Source organism: Erythrolamprus reginae, chromosome 12 (genome assembly GCF_031021105.1).
Source record: "Erythrolamprus reginae isolate rEryReg1 chromosome 12, rEryReg1.hap1, whole genome shotgun sequence".
Taxonomy (NCBI): domain Eukaryota; kingdom Metazoa; phylum Chordata; class Lepidosauria; order Squamata; family Dipsadidae; genus Erythrolamprus; species Erythrolamprus reginae.
In genome coordinates this window covers 3,246,419-3,267,173 of record NC_091961.1, presented here as the reverse complement: position 1 = coordinate 3,267,173, position 20,755 = coordinate 3,246,419, and the positions used below count along the sequence as shown (strand labels likewise).

Genomic DNA, 20,755 nt, shown 5'->3' with positions numbered 1-20,755 from the left:
CGTGAACAGAGCAGCCTCCAGACGCACACCAAGCCACCGGCGGTTAATTTATAATTATTAGTTATAATGAATTTACAAAATAAAAATACAGGCAACTGTGTTAAATTATTGTACATTGCAGCCCAGACAGGTGGATCTCGTGGGGCAAGGAAAGGACGAATGGGGTGGAGTGGGGCAAGGAGCGGCGGGAGGGAGGGAGGGAAGAAGGGGGGCTTCTGCCTCCCAATTTGGTTTAGTTTCTGTCCTGGGGCAAAACGGAGAAGCCGACAGGGGTACGTACATATTTTTAAAGGAACAGAGTTTCTTTTAAATAAATTCATTGGCGTACACATTTTTAAAAACGCTGAATGCTTTTCCCCCAGCCTGAGGCTAAGGCCATGATCTGCAATCTACAGCCGGAAGTGAAGAGGGGGGGGGAGCTCGTTCTCTGCTGGGCAGTTTGGATGATTATTGGAAATCTGCCCCCGCCCCCCCTAATTCCCCTTTACCAACACCCAACACCCAGTTAGCAAAACCAGGCAGGCTTTCAACTGGTCCCCTCTTTTGAATTCTGGGCTCTGAGCCTGACCCTATCCAGTTCTCAAAAGGCAGTAAGCAAAAAGGGGGGGGGGGGGACACCGTGCAGAGCAGATTGGGAAGCGGGGGGGGGGATGGACAGGGTTTGTCCTGCAAAGCCCGGGAAGCAGCTCTTAGGCCAGTGGTCCACAAACGTGGCCAACTTTTAAGACTTGTGGACTTCAACTCCTATTGCTGGCGGTTCAGCAAATGGGGGGAAATTTCCACCACCGTTCTGACCCGACAGCAATCCACCAATGCTCCTTTCCCCCAGAAACGAGGGAAACCCAACTAGTGTTGAGTTAACCTCTGCCCCTTCCTTGACGTCAAGATGCTACCAACTGCTAAGACGCACAAGCAAAAGGCTTTAACTGGAGGAAAAACCAGACTGCGTTCTTCTAGGGCTCAACCTGATCTAGTTTATTCCTCTTTTCCAATTTGAGAATCTCTGGTTTGAGGTGTTGTGCGAACTCATCCAACCATCGTTTGTCTAGCAAAAGATGGGATTCACAAAACAAGACTTGAACGTGGTTTGCTGAATAATTAAGCACAGCGGCCAAATTTGCAAAAGAGCAGTAAATGAAAAATCAAATAAACCACATTCTTGTTCAGGAAAGCTAAGTCATTATAAAACATGGGCACCTGGTGGAAACCACCTAAGGCAGAGGTAGGCAAAGTTGGCTCTTCCATGACATGTGGACTTCAACTCCCAGAATTCCTGAGCTAGTATTAGTGGCTCAGGAATTCTGGGAGTTGAAGTCCACAAGTCATAGAAGAGCCAACTATGCCTACCCCTGACCTAAGGTGAGGAAGAATTCTGGGAGTTGAAACCCACAAAGTCTTTAAAAGTTGGCCAAGTTTGAAGACCTCTGACCTTAGGCTGTTCCGCAGAGATCCAGGGAGGGGGACGGGGTCCTGAATTGAAACCCAACACAGTCGGAGGGTGGGCTGTTGGGGGAAGCTGGGCTGGGAGGTCGGGATTGGATACACAGAGCTCCTACGAAAGGCACTCCCCCTCCGCCAAAGAGCGAGAGAGGCGGCCATTTGCAACGGACAGCCACAAGTTTGGGGAGGTTGTGGTGGTGGTGGTAGGGAGACACACATCTCAAGGTATCAACAGCCAAAGCGGACATGGGAAAGGAAAAATAATAAAAATAAAATCCAACCACAATATTGTGTAGAGTGGGCTCAGGATAGGTTTGTCTTATTTCTTAGGTCAGTCTTAAATAAACGTTCCAGGTTCCTGCACCGTGCTTATTAAAACTTTCCCCCCTCTTCCTCCTCCTAGTAGTCACCTTAACTCCTCTCCCAGCTCAGGAGAGACCACCAAGGACCACCGAGGATGGGATGCTTCTTCTCCCATTGCCTACACAACCCTGGAAGGCAGCCCTTTCCCATCTCCTATGTCGCTTAACCAAGACAGAGATTCGGTTCTCCATAGTCTCTTCCCCACTCCTTGAAGCCATTTTCGGAATTATGGGGAGGGAAGGACCGGTGGGTTTCATGCTAAGCAGCTGCCTCCTTCTTCTCTTGGCTTCTGCCAACCCTGGAGCTGATCCTAAACGCCCGAGAGGAGACCAACCTGCCTCTCGCCAATGCCCTATTCTCCAAGGGACGTTCTCCCAACACCTCTCTGGATCGAAGTCTCCTATTTTTTAAAAGGTCAGGACGGGGGCTGGATTAGGGGAAGGGGCTTCCAAGAGGGAAGAAGCTGGGCTGATGTCGAGGCCACCGTTGCTCTGCTCTCAAGAGGCCACTTTGGCTGTTCCTCGGGGGGCAGGAGGGGACCGGAGTGTTTGGATATCCCTTTTTTCCCCAGAGATCAGGGAGGGCCCCCCAGTAGAGCTGGCAAGAGGGGCAGCAGGTGTAAGATGCCGTCCTCCCTAAGTGCTTTCTGACTATTTTGTCTTTTGGACATTCCTGCCTCCTCCAGAGGCCTCGAAGGTGCGGATGGCTAAGAAAGTGGAGGCCAGGGTTAACTTCCTTGCCTTTCCTCCTTGCTTTTGTAGCCCAAGGCGAGCACTGGGAGGGCGAAGCAAAAGGGTTGCTCGGGAGGGGATGGAGAGGTGGGGAGGGGCTTCACGTCCCTCCGGGGTCAAGGGCGAGGACCTTCCCACCCCCACCCACCCCCCAAACAAGGCCTCGAAAGAGCAACACCTCCTCCCAGGGAGGTGCATGCTAGCAACATGCATTTAGGGGCACTAAGAGAGGGAAATGGGGGGGATAGGAAGGGAAGGAAGGAGAGAGAGAGAGAAAGAAAGAAAGAAAGAGAGGGGGGAAGGAAGAAAGGAAGGAATGAAGGGGGAGGGAGGAAAGAAGGAAAAAGAAAAAAGAAAGAAAAGAAGTAAGGAAGGAAAGAAAGGGAAAGAGAGAGAGGAAGGAAGAAAGAAAGGGGGAAGGAAGAGAGGGGGAAAGGAAGGAAGGAAGGAAGGAAGGAAAGGGGAGGGAGGAAAGAAGGAAAAAAGAAAGAAAAGAAAGAAGAGGAAGGAAGGGAGGAGAGAAAGGGAAAGAGAGAAAGAAAGAAAGAAAGAAAGAAAAGAGAATGTAAGAAATAAGGAAGGGAGGGAGCGAGGGAGGGAGGACGGGAAAGAGGAAGGAAGGAAGGAGCAGCCCCAGACAAGAAAGGATTATGAGAGAAGAGACCTCAGCTGCTGCTGCCCCCCACCAGCCCCTCCCCTGCCCTAGAATGTCTTTCGATGAATGGCCCTGGAGCCGTCCTCCTCGTATTCCTTCTTGGAGACCCACATCTTCTTGAAGGTGTCCAGCGAGGCCAGGATGGAGCCCCTGGGGGAGAAGACAGAGGAGAATCAAGGCGCTGCCACACAGCCACGGCAGAATAACACACAAGGAGTCTTCAACATACGACCACCCGTTCAGTGATCACTGAAAATTAACAATGGCACTGGGGGGAAAAATGTAGTTTACAGCTCTACACGTACAACCGTTGCTGCCTCCCCAAATTCCAACTGGCATGTTGTTTGGGATGTTTGCAGTGCCCGGGGTCATGTTACTCCCCCCCTTTGTGACCTTTGGACAAGCAACCATGAACTCTTCCAACCGTGGTTTGCGGATTCACAAAATAGACCTGAATGTGGTCGGCTGAATAATTTAAGCACCACGGCCGAATTTGCAAAAGGGCACTAAATGAAAAATCAAATAAACCACATTCTTGTTCTGGAAAGCGAAGTCATTATAAAACATGGGCGCCCGGTGTAAACTGCCTAAGGTGAGGCAGGAGAACGTTCTTACCCAATCCACGTCGAGTATAACCTCTCCTGAGGAGCCGAAATCTGGAAAGAAGGACACAGAAGCATTCTTAGACAGAGGGAGAGAATCAAGATCACGGGAAGTGTTAATACCACTTTATAAGGCCTTGGTAAAGCCACACTTGGAATACTGCATCCAGTTTTCTTAAATTACATTTTTTATTTTTTATTGATAATATTGAAGGGGTCCAAAGACGGGCTACAAAAATGGTGGAAGGTCTTAAGCATAAAACATATCAGGAAAGACTTCATGAACTCAATCTGTATAGTCTGGAGCAGTGTTTCCCAATCTTGGTAACTTGAAAATATCTGGACTTCAACTTCCAGAATTCCCCAGCCAGCGAATGCTGGCTGGGGACTTCTGGGAGTTGAAGTCCAGATATCTTCAAGTTTGCCAAGGTTGGGAAACACTGGTCTGGAGAACAGAAGGGAAAGGGGGGGGGACATGATTGAAACATTTAAATATGTTAAAGGGTTAAATAAGATCCAGGAGGGAAGTGTTTTTAATATGAAAGTGAACGCAAGCACAAGGGGACATAATCTGAAGTTAGTTGGGGCAAAGATCAGAAGCAACGTGAGAAAATATTATTTTACTGAAGGAAGAGTAGATGCTTGGAACAAACTTCCAGCAGACGTGGTTGATAAATCCATAGGAACTGACTTTAAACATGCCTGGGATAAACATATATCCATCCTATGGCAGAACCTGGGGCAAGTAACAAGGCTCACTCCATTACGCGGCGCTAGGGATTCCAACCTCCAAACTGCCGACCTTTTGATTGACAAGCTCAGCGTCTTAGCCACTGAGCCACCACGTCCCTTAATACGATGCGTGGTGTAGCCCAAATCACAGTGGAGAGATGTTCGCTGAGGATCGGCTCCAGCGATAAGTCAAAAAGCTTGGAAGATTACAGCTGTGCAATCACATTCAATCTGTGAGTCAGCAGCTATACAAACCTGTCCGATGATTGAAATAAAATAAAATACTGGTTCTTCCTTTGAGATTTTCCAAGATCTGGGAAATCTGGAACATATATTTTCTCAACTGTGGCTCCCACTTGCAAACTAAGCTAGCCAGAAAGTAGAAAGCATAACTGGGCATACCTTTTAGGTAAATATTTCAGGAGGGAGAATAGTCCGTAGGGAAACTACCACATTTTTAAAAAGTGTTTCATAGTCACAGGACTTCAAAATTCATCTTTCACCAAGGATGGGTTTTTTGTTTTTTTAAACAGTGAGTTTACTTGCCTGAATGGAATTAGGGCTGGGATTACTATAAAACATGGAAGTACTTTTATGATTGGTTTAAAAGAAGAAATAAAAACTCAAATTAAAATACAACAACAGCAATACCTTTTCCCCCCCTTTTTTGATATAATAGATCTAATATGATATATATATATATATACAGCAATTTTTAGAATAAAATTTGTATGAAATTAAATTAATTAAGTAAGAGTGTATGAAAGCGGCCAAGAAAATAAAAACAATAAAAAAAGATATTGATAACCAAAAGAAATAACAGTAGATACCGATTGCATATTTCACCAGAAAATAATTTGTTATCAGAGAAGATGGTTTATGACTTTCCTCCTCACAAGAGAATTTAAATGATATATATTATATTGTTTGTTTAATGTCATGGTTAATATTGTTCATTGTATTTAAATAAGTAATTAATTAATATTATGATGATTATAATTATGATTATAATTATCATTATTTTAGTCTGAATGTGTTTTGTTTATCTTCTTTTTTCTTACATTTTGTAAATGTGTATATATATATTTTAAATCAATAAAAAAATTTCAGGAAAAAAAAAGGAATTAGGGCTGGGAGACAGTATTTTCCCCATCCGTTTACCTTGATCTTGACATCCTTCGGAGCGAGTTTCTTAACTTCGTTGAGCAGTCGGTCCCCGAAACCTTAAAGAGTTGAGAAGGCAAGTTAACACCTTGGCATAAATATTGGCATGAATGGAGGGGGGGGGGGGAGGGAAGTGAATAACGGATGGAAACTGATCAAGGAGAGATTCAACCTAGGATATTTTTTTTTCCTGACAGGGAGAACAATCAACCCATGGAGCAGATGTTGCCTTCCAAAGTTGTGGGAGCTTCATCACTGGAGGCTTCCAAGAAGAGACTGCACTATCCATCTGTCAGAAATGGGGTAGGGCCTCCTGCTTGGGTGGGGGGACTGGACTAGATGACCTCCAAGGTCCCTTCCAGCTTTGTTATTTATTATTTATTTATTTATTGGATTTGTATGCCGCCCCTCTCCGGAGACTCAGGGCGGCTAACAACAGTAATAAAACAGTATATGACAATAATCCAATACTAAAAACAGTTAAAAACCCATTATTATAAAAACCAAACATACATACAGACAACATGCATAAAATTGTAAAGGCCTAGGGGGAAAGAGTATCTCAATTCCCCCATGCCTGGCGGCAGAGGTGGGTTTTAAGCAGCTTACGAAAGGCAAGGAGGGTGGGGGCAATTCTAATCTCTGGGGGGAGTTGGTTCCAGAGGGCCGGGGCCGCCACAGAGAAGGCTCTTCCCCTGGGTCCCGCCAAGCAACATTGTTTGGTTGACGGGACCCGGAGAAGACACACTCTGTGGGACCTAACAGGTCGCTGGGATTCATGCAGCAATAGCTGCTCCCTGAGATAATCTGGTCCGGTGCCATGAAGGGCTTTATAGGTCATAACCAACATTTTGAATTGTGACCGGAAACTAATCGGCAACCAATGCAGACTGCAGAGTGTTGGTGTGACATGGGCATATTTAGGAAAGCCCATAATTGCTCTCGCAGCTGCATTCTGCACGATCTGAAGTTTCCGAACACTCTTCAAAGGAAGCCCCATGTAGAGAGCATTACAGTAGTCAAGCCTCGAGGTGATGAGGGCATGAGTGACTGTGAGCAGTGAGTCCCGGTCCAAGTAGGGCCGCAACTGGTGCACCAGACGAACCTGGGCAAATGCCCCCCTTGCCACAGCTGAAAGATGGTTCTCTAATGTAAGCTATGGATCGAGGAGGAAACCCAAGTTGCGGACCCTCTCTGTCACAACCGGAAGGTACTTCCTCTACGTCCACCGAGTACCTTTAAAGAGTGTAGACCCTCCAGACAGGACAATGTTCCCAAACAGCGTCCGCCTCAGGTCCATGTCAGATTTCTGGATGGCGAAGACCAAGACTTCGTGGATCCCTTCGCTTTCATCTCCTATTAGGTCCGGTTGGAAAAGCAGCTCAGGAGCTCGGAATCGGGATGGACCAACCTGTCCCAAAAGCCACAGGGTCAAAACCATATCCCAAGAATAGGAGATATTTAATGTTACATGTAACAACTGCTGCAAGAATTGCTTATGTGCAAAAATGGAAGGATTTGCAAATAGTTTCCGAGAAGGAGGCTCTTAAGAAAATATATGAATGCGCAGAGAGGGACAAATTAACAATGGAACTAAAGAATCAAAAGGACTCGGATTATTACACCACTTGGACCAAATGGTATAAATGGACACAAAAAAGAAATTTATTCATTGGACTTGTATGCTGCCCCTCTCTGTGGACTCAAAATGAAATGCAAAACAGGAGTAAAAGATGGATGATGAATATTAAAAATGAATGTGTATACAATGTACAATTATATATTGTATTTATAGTAATAAGAATGTAAATATAAGGATGTCGACCTACCTGAAGATACTAACATGTAAATATATATTTTTTAAAATATATATATAACATGTTTTTTGCTGAAATTTTAAAATTAAGGGAGACTAGGATGGCACCATTTTGGCCTTGTTCTGGCCTCATCAGCTAGTCATACCCTTACTGGGATTTGATCCCGTAGCTTCTGCTTTGTAAGGCAGAGAATTAACTGCTAGGCCACCAGACCAGATCCCTTCAGCTCTGTACCAGGGGGCAAGATACATACACACACACACACACACACACACACACACACATACACACACACACACACACACACACACACACATACATATATGTGTGTGTGTTTTCTGTTGGATCACCCTGGTATATTGAAGGAGCGTCACTCCCAAAAGAAAAAACATATAGCCCCTCCTTGGTACAAAGCTGAAGGGATCAGATCTGGTGGCTAGAGGTTAATTCTCTACCTTACAGGACAGAAGCCCCAGAATCAAATCCCAGTAAGGGCATAGCTAGCTGATGAGGCCAGAACAAGGCCGAAGTAGCACTATCCTAGTCTCCCTTAATTTTAAAAAAGTTCAGAAAAAAACTTGTGAGATATATATAGGGTGAACTCTGCTTCAGCAGGACTGCTTGGCTACAACATAAGCTGGCAGAAGGGTCCCTGCCCCCCCCCTTACCAGATAGGGCTGAATTAATCACTCTCTGGTGCATAGCTAAAGGTAAAAGTTCCCTTTGCACATATGTGCTAGTCGTTCCCGACTCCAGGGGGCAGTGCTCATCTCTGTTTCTATGTTGAAGAGCCAGTGCTATCCGAAGACGTCTCCATGGTGATGTGACTGACATGACTCAATACCAAAGGCGCACAGAACACTGTTACTTCCCCATTAAAGGTGGCCCCTATTTTTCTACTTGCAATTTTTACATGCCTTGGAACTGTGAAGCTGGGACAAGTAATGGGAGCTCAGGGATTAGAACCACCGAACTGCCGACCTTTCTGATCGACAAGCTCAGCGTCTTAGCCGCCGAGCCACCGCGTCCCTTTTTGATGCATAGCTGGGAACTCATAAATTATTATTATTTTAAATCATCACAATGCTTCTCTTGCAAAGTGAAACAAAAAAAAATTCAGGGCTCTCACTGCCACACCCCCAGGAACAACACCCATTGTTTAGTTCAGGAACTTACATCTAAAGTGCTTCCGTCGGGCAGCGTATATTGCACCTTCTCCGTCTCTAGGGCTTCATCCTTCTGAGGGTTGATGGACAGGTAGCAAGCTCTCTGTAGGGAGGAAGGAAAGGATGTCAGGCACCGAACTAACCCTGGGAGCCAGCAGGTAGAGAAGCTCCTCGGAGGTCCTTTCTGGTAGAGCGGGAGGTCAGTTAAGCTTCTCCTCCTTCACTTGACCATGGCACCGGGCAAGGTCTTGAACCACCTCACGCCAAAAGTCTGCTGGGCTTGCTCATTTAATTTTAATAAATTTTAATAATAAATATTCGAACTCATGCTCATTGAACTGAGAAGGACCAGGGGAGACAGAATAGCAGGCTTGCAATATTTGAGGGGCTGCCACAGAGAGGAGGAGGGGGTCAGGCTGTTTTCCAAGGCACCTGAAGGCCAGATAAGGAATAAGATTGACGGCAGAAAAAGACCTCCTGGTCCATCTAGTCTGCCCTTATACTATTTCCTGTATTTTATTTTAGGATGTATCTATGTTTATCTCAGGCAGGTTTAAATTCAGTGACTGTGGATTTACCAACCACGTCTGCTGGAAGTTTGTTCCAAGCATCTACTACTCTTTCAGTACAATATTTTCTCACGTTGCTTCTGCTCTTTCCCCCAACTAACCTCAGATTGTGGCCCCTCTTTCTTGCGTTCATTTTTGTATTAGAAACACTTCCCTCCCGAATCTTATTTAACCCTTTAACGTATTTAAATATCTCAATCATGTCCCCCCTTTTCCTTCTGTCCTCTAGACTCTACAGATGGAGTCCATTAAGTCTTTCCTGATACGTTTTATGCTTAAGACTTTCCACCATTCTTGTAGCCCGTCTTTGGACCTGTTCAATTTTATTGATATCTTTTTGTAGGTGAGGTTTCCAGAACACAGTATTATTCCCAATGGGGTCTCACCAGCGCTCTATACAGCGGGATCACAATCTCCCTCTTCCTGCTTGTTATATCTCCAGCTATGCAGCCAAGCATTCTACTTGCTTTCCCTACTGCCTGACCGCACTGTTCATCCATTTGGAATAGAAATCACTACAAATCACTATAAATCTGTTCCCTACCATCCTGCCAGAACTGAAGAAGCTTCTTGGATGAGAAGTGAAACATCTTCAAAGGAAAAAAAACTCCAGGGGCCTCCTGACAAAAAAACCCTTTTGGGGCAACTGTGACCTGGAGGACTGAGAATCTCTACCGACGCTCCCTGGACCGCACCTCTTTTATTGTCTTGACCACTTCAAACTCGGCCGAGGTGTGGAAGTCGTAGCCCTCTTTCCGCAGCAGTAAGCGGAGGTAACGGGACACATCCCGCCCGGCGATGTCGACCCGCATAATGGAATGAGGCATGGCAAAGCCCTCGTAGATGGGCACCGCGTGCGTCACGCCGTCGCCGGCATCGAGCACGACTCCCGTGGTGCGTCCTGTGGCATAACTGGAAGAGGGCAGAGAGAGAGATGGGGCGGTCAGTCCATTTTAGACCAGTGGCACCCAACCTTCCAACATCATATACCTTCAATACAGCTTAAACGTATAGCTTCATGAGTACAAATTCAATAAAAGAATCACATATCCATTCTATTACGTCTTACCCTTCAGTACATATTGCTTAACTCTTCCTGCCTCCTTTTCTAATTTCGTCATCCAGATAAACCAATTTTCTTCCAATTAAAATTGCTGTCAATATTCCTTCACATGCAACACATCTCTAACTTCTTAAATCGAAGCTGTAGTGCCTCCTTCTCATCCTTACTTACTTTCCTAATAACTAAAAACCCTTATCCAATAATAAATCCACATTTACTTATATTTAATATTCAACTTTCCAGGAGCTCTGCTGTTTGAAATTCTTTTCAATAGAACATACAAAGTCAAACACGAACTGAAGGCCAGCAATTGGAAACTTAATAGACTGAGGTGCCCAAAGATGCTTTTCCAAATAAGGCAACTGGACTTTCCTTGGTGTTTTTCTTGAAAATGTTTCGAGTCTATATCCAAGAATCTTCCTGGATGAGAAGCGAAATGTTTTCAAGGAAACGAAACCCCCAAAAGTCCAATTGCCTTTTGGGGGTGAAAAAGCACCTTTGAGACAAACGTGACGTGGACGGCCCAGAATCTCTTACATCATTGGTCCTCAAAGTTGACAACTTTAATATTTGTGGACTTCAAGTCCCAGAATTCTGGGACTTAAAGTCCACAAGTCTTCAAGTTGCCAGGTTTGAAGACCCCCCCTGTCTGAAACAGACACTTACAGACTGAGGACGGCTTGCATGGAGATGAAGAGAGCAGGGACGTTGAAAGTCTCGAAGAAAACCTCAGCAGCTTTTTCCCGGTTTTTACTCGGATTGAGGGGGGCTTCTGTCAAGAGGACAGGATGCTGGAGAGAAAACAGAGGGTCCACATTAAATGTCACAAAACCGATGGAATGTTTACAAGTCCCTTTTCCCATCGGCACTGCCCCCAATCCAGGAGGAAGCCACTAAAGCAAAGCAAATTCTATTCACTTTTCTAAGGACATGATGCCATGCACAGCAAAGAATGTTAAGGGCCACTCTTAATTAAACCATGTTTTTCACAACGCTGTGGTTTTCAGGAACGTGTTTCATCGGAACCAAATTTGGAGCAAAGGGCTCCGCTGGCATCTGAACCATCCAGAGACGAAACACATTACAGCAGGAAGCAGGATCTAGAAAGCTCTGGAACCCATTCCTTTACCCTCCTTGCTTTTCGTAAGCTACTTAAAACCCACCTCTGCTGCCAGGCATGGGGGAATTGAGATGCTCTTTCCCCCTGGGCCTTTACAATTTCATGTATGGTATGTCTGTATGTATGTTTGGTTTTTTATATTAATGGGTTTTTTAATCATTTTTAGTATTTATTGGATTATTATTGTACATTGTTTTATTACTGTTGTTAGCCGCCCTGAGTCTCCGGAGAGGGGCGGTATACAAATCCAATAAATAAAATAAATAAATAAATAAAATAAATAAATACCACAAATGCGTTTTTCCACCCCTAGTGGTTAGGAAACTACTATTCCCACCCACCTACGGACCAGAGAAAACGTAGCACACACAGTTTGGTCCAGGGAAAGCATTTTGAAATTCCCTGATATTTCCCTGACATTTCCCTTTAATTTGCAATCTAGTTAAAGTGCAGTCGTAGATGACATCATACCAAACAGCTAAGCCATGGAGAAATATCAATAGCTAAGGAAGCAAGCTGTAGCCATAGTTATGCTCATTTTTGCTTGACTCTGCCAGGCAGCGCAATGTATGTTTTTTTTTATTTAAAAAAAATGAATTTTCCTGATTTTTAAACATTTTAATAGTTTGGTTTTCCCCCCGATATTTCCCAAACTGCCGATTTCCCTGATAATTCCCTGATTTCCAGGTGTGTTGGACACCCTATTGTTCAAACCTATATTTAATTGATTAACCACTATTTACGAGGCTGTCTTCTTCCATATACCTCCCAGAGGCCAATTAGATCACAAGGTTTTGGCCTCCTCCAGATCCCGTCGACTAAATAATGCAGGTTGATGGCCCCATGGGGAAGAGCCTTGTCCGTGGCTGCCCTGACCTTCTAGAACCAGCTGCCCCCCGATGTCCATACTGCTCCCACCCTACTGTCCTTCTGAAAGGCCGTGAAGACCTGGCTTTGCCGGCAAAGCCTGAGGGCCGTGAATGTAACATCTTATCACATCCGATTTGTAACTGATTCTGTATGTAAGTGGGGTTTGATTGGACAGTTCATCGGGGTTTATTATGGGTTTTCCTGTTCTCATTACTAATATTTGACTTCGTTTATTGTATGTGCTATTTAAACTTGCCAAGACTGGACAGTCCTGGCCTACACATATCCCTTCTAAAAATATTAAAATTGAAAAACAAAGCAGTGGAAGTGAGGCTGTTGGGGTCTGGATGGGTATCAACAGACTCAAACTCAACCCGGATAAGACGGAGTGGCTGTGGGTTCTGCCTCCCAAGGACAATTCCATCTGTCCGTCCATAACCCTGGGGGGGGGGGGAATTATTGACCCCCTCAGAGAGGGTCCACAACTTGGGCGTCCTCCTCGATGCACAGCTCACATTAGAGAACCATCTTTCAGCTGTGGCGAGCGGGGCGTTTGCCCAGGTTCGCCTGGTGCACCAATTGCGGCCCTATCTGGACCGGGACTCACTGCTCACAGTCACTCATGCCCTCATCACCTCGAGGTTCGACTACTGTAATGCTCTCTACATGGGGCTACCTTTGAAAAGTGTTCGGAAACTTCAGATCGTGCAGAATGCATCTGCGAGAGCAATCATGGGCTTCGCAAAGGTATGCCCATGTTACACCAACACTCCGCAGTCTGCATTGGCTGCCGATCAATTTCCGGTCACAATTCAAAGTGTTGGTTATGACCTATAAAGCCCTTCATGGCATCGGACCAGAATATCTCAGGGACCGCCTTCTGCCGCACGAATCCCAGTGACCGGTTAGGTCCCACAGAGTTGGCCTTCTGCGGGTCCCGTCGACTAAGCATTGTTGTTTGGCGGGACCCAGGGGAAGAGCCTTCTCTGTGGCGGCCCCGACCCTCTGGAACCAGCTCCCCCCAGATATCAGAGTTGCCCCCACCCTCCTTGCCTTTCACAAGCTCCTTAAAACCCACCTCTGTCGTCAGGCATGGGGGAATTGAAATTTCCCTTCCCCCTAGGCTTTTAGAATTTATACATGGTATGCTTGTATGTATGAGTGGTTCTTTAAATTGGGGTTTTTAGATTGTTTTAATATTAGATTTGTTTACATTGCCTTTTTATATTGTTGTTAGCCGCCCCGAGTCTTCAGAGAGGGGCGGCATACAAATCTAATAAATACAAAATACAAATACAAAGACTGGAGGTTACAAATGTCCACCTGAGCTCATGAGCAGGGACGACGTATTTTTACCTCTTCTGAAAATGTCTGCAGTTGGTCTTTGGAATAAACGTACTGCCAGATTCTCTCCATATCGTTCCAGTCCCGGACAATGCCATGCTCCATGGGGTACCGGATGGATAACAACCCTCGATGTTCCTACAGAAGAAACAGAAATAATTCTGCTGCGGAGGGTTAATCCTTTGGCCTATTAGTGTTGGATAAATCATTGCCCAGCTATATCTGTTCTTTCTGTAGTGTAGTGGCGCAGTGGTTAGAATGCAGTATTGCAGGTTGACTCTGCCCAGTGCCAGCAGTTCAATCCTGACTGGCTAGAGATTGATTCGGCCTTCCAAGGTGGGTAAAATAAGGACCCAGATTGTTAGGGGCAAGATGCTGACACTGTAAACCGCTTAGAGAGAGCTGTAAAAGCACTGTGAAGCAGTATATATGATGAAATGGACAAGGCCATTTCAGAGAGGGTCCCCAACTTGGGCGTCCTTCTCAATCCACAGCTGACTTTAGAACATCATCTTTCAGCTGCGGCGAAGGGGACGTTCACCCAGGTTCACCTGGTGCACCAGTTGCGCTATTTGGGCAAGGAGTCTCTGCTCACAGTCACTCCTGCCCTTATCGCCTTGAGGATCGACTACTGCAGTGCTCTCTACATGGGGCTACCTTTGAAGAGTGTTCAGAAACTGCAGCTAGTACAGAATGAAATGTAGAACAGAGCAATCATGGTCCTCCCGAGACATGACCATGTCTCTCCAGCACTCTGCAAGCTGCAATGGCTACCGATTATTTATTTTGTTTTATTAATTGGATTTATATGCATATTTGTTAACTTTTAACTATGGGGATTTAAATCTGTAATTTTATCTAGATTTCTACATTTTGTAAGACGCGCTGAGTCTCATGAGAAAGGCAGCATAGAAATTAAACAAACAAATAAATAAACGTCTTAAGTGCTATTGCTATAAGCAAAACTCTTCATTAATAACGAGAAAAATCAAGTCAAATAGGTGGGGAACAGAGTTCAAGTGAACCTGGAAAGACTCAGTGGCCTTGGGCTTAGGGGCATCTTCTGGGTCTGTACAGTGGTACCTCTACCTAAGAACACCTCTACTTACGAACTTTTCTAGATAAGAACCAGGTGTTCAAGTTTTTTTGCCTCTTCTCAAGAACCATTTTCCACTTACAAATCCAGGCCTCCGAAACTGTAACCGAAAAATGCAGGGAGAATCCTCTGTGGGGCCTCTCTAGGAATCTCCTGGGAGGAAACAGGGCCGCAAAAGCTGTGAAGAAGCCTCTGTGGGGCCTCTCTAGGAATCTCCTGGGAGGAAACAGGGCCTCCACCCTCCCTGTGGTTTCCCCAATCACATGCATTATATACAGAGTGGGTCTTCTCCGGGTCCCGTCAACTAAACAATGCCGCTTGGCGGGACCCAGGGGAAGAGCCTTCTCTGTGGCGGCCCCAGCCCTCTAGAACTAACTCCCCCCAGAAATTAGAATTGCCCCCACCCTCCTTGCCTTTCGTAAGCTACTTAAAACCCACCTCTGCTGCCCGGCATGGGGGAATTGAGATACTCTTTCCCCCTAGGCCTTTACAATTTTATGCATGGTATGTCTGTATGTATGTTTGGTTTTTATATTAATGGGTTTTTAATCGTTTTTAGTATTGAATTATTATTGTACACTGTCTTATTATTGCTGTTAGCCGCCCCGAGTCTCCGGAGAGGGGCGGCATACAAATCCAATAAATTAAATTAAATTAAATTAATTAAATTATTTTAATTAAATTAAATTAAAATTAAATTAAATTATTTGCTTTTACATTGATTCCTATGGGAAAAATGGCTTCTTCTTACAAACTTTTCGACTTAAGAACCTGTTTACGGAGCAAATTAAGTTCTTAAGTAGAGGTACCACCTTTGGTACTGGAGGGGGTATCCCAGAGATGCTGTGGGTGGGATTTTACCTCTGCTTTCGGTCCAATGAAGAGATCGCCTTCGAGTGCTCCAGCCATAACACGGACATGCTTCGGGCGGCCCACACTAGCAAGAAAGAGAGCGATTATCACTCTGCACATGAACATGCGTCAACCTCCCAAGGCAGACCAGACTGAAAACACAATTAGACGACCCAATTCAACTTAGTTGCAAGATTATATTAACGGAATCTCGCAAATCTGAAAAGGACAATTTTCCCGGCATCTCCTTTTACGGCGCAAAAAAATAGGGAGGTTTTTTCCTGTCCACCCACATTCCTGCTATGGGCCCAGCTGCCTTTTATCTAGCTGTTCCTTTGGCTATCTCTCTTTGCCCCCTTTCCAAAGGTAATTCCCACATGCTATTACATCGGGGGACCCTTTACAATTGATCATCAACCCTATGCCCCCGCCCCTTGTTCCCAACTTCCTTACACCTAGAAATTACAAGACAAGGAGCTTTGGATTAGCGATACTCACTAATTTGGGAAGCAATACTTCGGAATCTGATCTCCAGCAAAGCCAGCTTTAACTACTCCTGAACCCTGTGTGGGGGAAAAAATAGGTAAGAAAGTGAGGACAAATAAAGGGGAATATTTCTTCACCCAGAGGGTGCTTGGTTTATGGAATTCCTTTCCAGAAGAGGTCATGACAGCTGTCAGCTTGGATAGCTTTAACGCAGGATTAGACAGATTCATGGACGCCAAGTGTATCGGTGGTTATTGAAATGGATGTCCAAGTGCCACCTCTATGTTGGTGGAGGCAGGCAGGATTCCCTTGGGTCCCATTTGTTGGGGGTCAGGGGAAAGGGAGGGTCTTGCCTTCTCTTTCTGCTCAAGATCCCCGTGGACAATGGGTGGGCCACTGTGGGACACAGAATGCTGGACTCGAGGGGCTTTGGCCCAATTTAGCAGGGCTCTTCTTATGTTCTTATGAGTTGTGAGTTTTTACTGGGGTTATTGTTTTAATTTATATTGGACTTCTTTTTAATTTTAATTGTATTTTTATATTTTGTTGTAAGTCGGTTTGAGTCCTTCAGGACTACATGACATACAAGTCAAATAAGTAAGTAAGTAAGTAAGTAAGTAAGTAAGTAAGTAAGTAAGTAAGTAAGTAAGTAAGTAAGCAAGCAAGTATGAAAAATGATCATTAAGTCACTTTTTTCAGCACCGTAATTTCAAAATGTAACTAAGCGAACTGTTATAAGTTGAGGACTACCTGTAGTACACACTAGTTCAAAGTTCAGTCTTTGACAATACCACATTAAGAGATAATAAGAACAAGGGAAACCTCCTTCTCATGCAATCAATCAGGAAAAATGCCAGGCTGGACCACTGCCCAGGAGCAGAAGTACACTTTAAATGTCCATCAAGCAACCATGAAATCCTTCGGCTGGCCGTTACAGATCAGGCTGACTAACTGCTGATTCACTTCTCTGGAAGATTAAAGATCAAAAAGATCAATTCCGGACATGTGATGCGACACCCGGAAAAATATGGCATCGTTCACTCAATCCTCCAGGGAAAAATTGAAGGCAAACGAGGTCCAGGCAGAAGATGATCATGGCTTCAAAAATCTAAGGGACCGGTTTGAACAAAACTCAGGAGGAGGGAGAGGAAGAGGAACTTTTTCAATTTCCGCTAGTGTTATTGAAGTCGCAATTTCTTGATGTGTTTTGTCGAATTCTTGGACATGGAATTATCATCATCATCATCTTTTATTCATTAAACATGAAACTCAGTCAACGGAACATTTAAAAATGTGTCACAAATACCACTGACTGGTGCTAACGGTTGATACAGGTTGCTGTCACTGTCGTAGGTATCAACTACATTATTATTATTGCTGTTGTTATTGTTGTTATTATTATTATTATAGAGCAATAACAATAACAATACAAAAGATACTTGCTTGATGTCTAGGATGCTGGCAGCAATCCTTATTAACCATGAGCGCCAGTCAATGTCATTTGCGACACATTTTAAAACGTTCAGCTGACTTGAGTTTCACGTTTAATGAATAAAAAAGATAACAATAAATAGTAATAATAATAATAATAATAGGCATTTTAAAACAATAAACATTGACAAAATCATAATGTGTCAGTTACAAAAGGCCATCCTACTTGGATATGCATGGATCATACGGAAATACATCACAAAGTCCTAGATGCTTGGGATTTGTTGACTTGTGATATGAAATCCAGCATATAAATCTTGTTTGCTGTATATTACTGTTTTTTTGTGAATATGATAATAATAATAACAACAACAACAAACTATTTACTAAAACTGTAGTAATATTATTTTCATCCTTCCAACTACTGATCTGCTTTTCTACTTATAACTTTGTTGCTTGTATCCTTATGCTTTATATTGTTTTATTTAGTTTCCTAGCATGATTTATGTTGATTCTATCCCTGTGTTATCTTACAATTTATGATTTGTTTTTCATAATTTATCACTTACAGTTTTTATGTAAACTGAGAGCTTATGCACCGAAGACAAATTCCTTGGTTGTCCAATCACACTTGACCAATAAAGAATTCTACTTTTTTTTTTAACAAGTAAAAGCAAACATTCCACGTTCTGTATCTTTAACCATCATCAACAACAGTAGCCATACCAAGGTTGACTCAGCCTTCCTCCTGAGGTGGGTCAAATGAGGACCCAGGTTGTTGGAGGCAAGAGGCTGATTCAGCAAACCACATAGAGAGGGCTGTAAAAGCACTATGAAGCCCTATATAATGTTTATTGATACTGAAGAGGCTTGGTGGCACAGTGGTTAGGGGGCAGGTACTGCAAGCTGCTTGTGCTGACTGTAGGTCAGCAGTTCAAATCTCACCAGTGGCTCCAGGTTGACTCAGCCTTCCATCCTTCCGAGGTGGGTCAAATGAGAACCCAGATCGTTGGGGGCAAGAGGCTGACTCTCTGTAAACCACTTAGAGAGGGCTGTAAAGCTCTGTGAAGAGGTATATAAGTGTCCCTCCTTCCTTCCTCCCTCCTTCCTATTAGAATCCAGTACTGCAGGCTAATTCTGCCAATAGCCATGAGTTCAATCTTGATCAGCTCAAGGTTGACTCAGCCTTCAATTCTTCTGAGGTGGACCAAATGAGGACCCAGATTGCTGGGGGCAAGAGGCTGATTCCGTAAACTGCTTAGAGAGGGCTGGAAAGCTCTGTGAAGAGGTATATAAGTGCTATTCACTTATCACTGCTGTGAGCCGGCCTGAGTCTGCGGAGAGGGGCGGCATAAAAATCTAATAAATAATAATAATAATAATAATAATAATAATAATAATAATAATAATAATATTCCTCTCTCCCTCCCTCCTTCATGTTACAATCCAGTACTGCAGGCTAATTCTGCCAATAGCCAGGAGTTCGATCTTGATCAGCTCAAGGTTGACTCAACCTTAACTCCTGCCATGGTGGGTCAAAGGAGGACCCAGATTTTTGTGGGCAATAGGCTGACTCTGTACACTGCTTAGAGAGGGGTGTAAAGCACTGTAAAACAGTATATAAGTGTAAGTTCTATGGCTATCCCTCCCTCCCTCCCTCCCTCCCTTCCTGACTCAGCCTTCCTTCCTTCCGAGGTGGGTCAAACGAGGACCCACATCTTTGTGGGCAATATGCTAATTCTACAAACCTCTTAGACAGGCCTGCAAATGCACCGTGAAGCGGCATACAAATCTAAATGCCATTGCTATCTCATTGGAGGCGCACGGTGGGGGGCTGACCGATTCCGCTGAGTAATCCCGGCCTCCCTTTCTCCATCATTCCCGGCCGTTCTGAACCCGCGTCCCTCATCCACACGACCCGCTGGGCCCACAAACCAAACCAGGCTCCTCATCCTGGCTTAACGTTGCCTCTCCGAAAAATGCTCCCTCTCCCGGAGAGCCCTTCCATCCTGCCATATCCAGCAGGGCTACTCGAGCCAAGGCGGGGCTGGGCCCGAGGCCGAGGCCCCACCCAGCCCCGCCGCCTCAGTCTCCGCCACCGCTGCTGCAGCCTCTCCGGGCGCGGCTCTCTCCTCCCCCCCCCCTCCTCGCTTTTCCCCTCAGCTGCTCGTGCGGCCTTGCAGGCTTACGTTGTCAATGACCACGGGCTGGTTGGCGATGATATCGTAGGACTCCATGGCCGGGGGCCGCTGGGCCTGCCTGGAACCACCCGCCTCACCCGCCGCTGGAGCTCTGCCGCCGGGCCCCGGGAACCACCACCCAAAAAAAAAAAATCCGGCGCAGCCTAACCCTCCGCTCCGCGGGTGGGTGGGTCCAAAGGTCGACGGACAGGCACTCTCGCCCAATCGGCGGCGGGAGCGCCTCAGCGGCTTCCCCGGCAAAAGGCGGTGTTTCCGCTCGCTGGTCGGTCGGCGATTGGCTTCCCCCGCGCCGCGGGAGGCGGCCCTTCCGTGTCAGTTTGGTGGAGCGGACGCCGAAGGCGAGAAGGAGGGGGCGAGGGAAAATGATGTCATGGTCCGTTCTTAAAGGGACAGCGCTGTATTTTTATTTTTATTTGCTTGGCTGGGGGTTGCCATGGCAAGCAGGTAATGGGATACAGAGGCTTGGAGAAAGATAGGAGATTTAATAAATAAATAAATAAATAAATAAATAAATAAATAAATAAATAAATAAGTAAATAAGTAAATAAATAAATAAGTAAGTAAATAAGTAAATAAATAAGTAAATAAATAAATAAGTAAAATAAGTAAATGAATAAACGATTAGGAAAGGGCCTTGGAGGTCATCTAGTCCAGGGGTAGGCAAAGTTGCCTCTTCTATGGCTTGTGGACTTCAACTCCCAGAATTCCCTGAACCAATCATTTTAACTCAGGAATTCTGGGAGTTGAAGTCCACATGTCATAGAAGAGGCAACTTTGCCTTGCCCCTGGTCTAGTCCAACTCCCTTCCCAAACAGGAGACCCTGCACCATTTCTGACAGATGGTTTGAAAAGCCTCCAGTGATGAAGCTCCCACAACTTCCAAAGGCAACTTCTGTCCCACAGGTTGATTGTTCTTGTGGTGAGAAAATTCCTCCTTACTTCCTGCCTGGTTCGCTTCTGCAACACAACAAGACCGACACAGACTTCAGAGAAGAATCAGAACTGCAGAAAAAGCAATGATTGCCAACCTGCCTCCCATTGAGGACCTGTATA

General features: G+C 45.1%; 1 protein-coding gene across 1 annotated transcript; it reads right to left on the bottom strand.

Annotated features, from left to right (window-relative positions):
* Positions 1–28: 28 nt before the first annotated feature.
* ACTR1B (actin related protein 1B) lies at positions 29–19,898 on the bottom strand. Its single transcript, XM_070765608.1, has 11 exons — positions 19,691–19,898; positions 16,083–16,147; positions 15,594–15,669; positions 13,649–13,774; positions 10,969–11,093; positions 9,935–10,151; positions 8,681–8,773; positions 6,924–7,098; positions 5,685–5,746; positions 3,805–3,845; positions 29–3,339 (listed from the first exon to the last, which is right to left on the bottom strand). The coding sequence occupies exons 1-11, from the start codon at positions 19,736–19,738 to the stop codon at positions 3,237–3,239; spliced, it is 1,131 nt and encodes a 376-aa protein (XP_070621709.1). The 5' UTR covers positions 19,739–19,898; the 3' UTR covers positions 29–3,236.
* Positions 19,899–20,755: the final 857 nt, after the last annotated feature.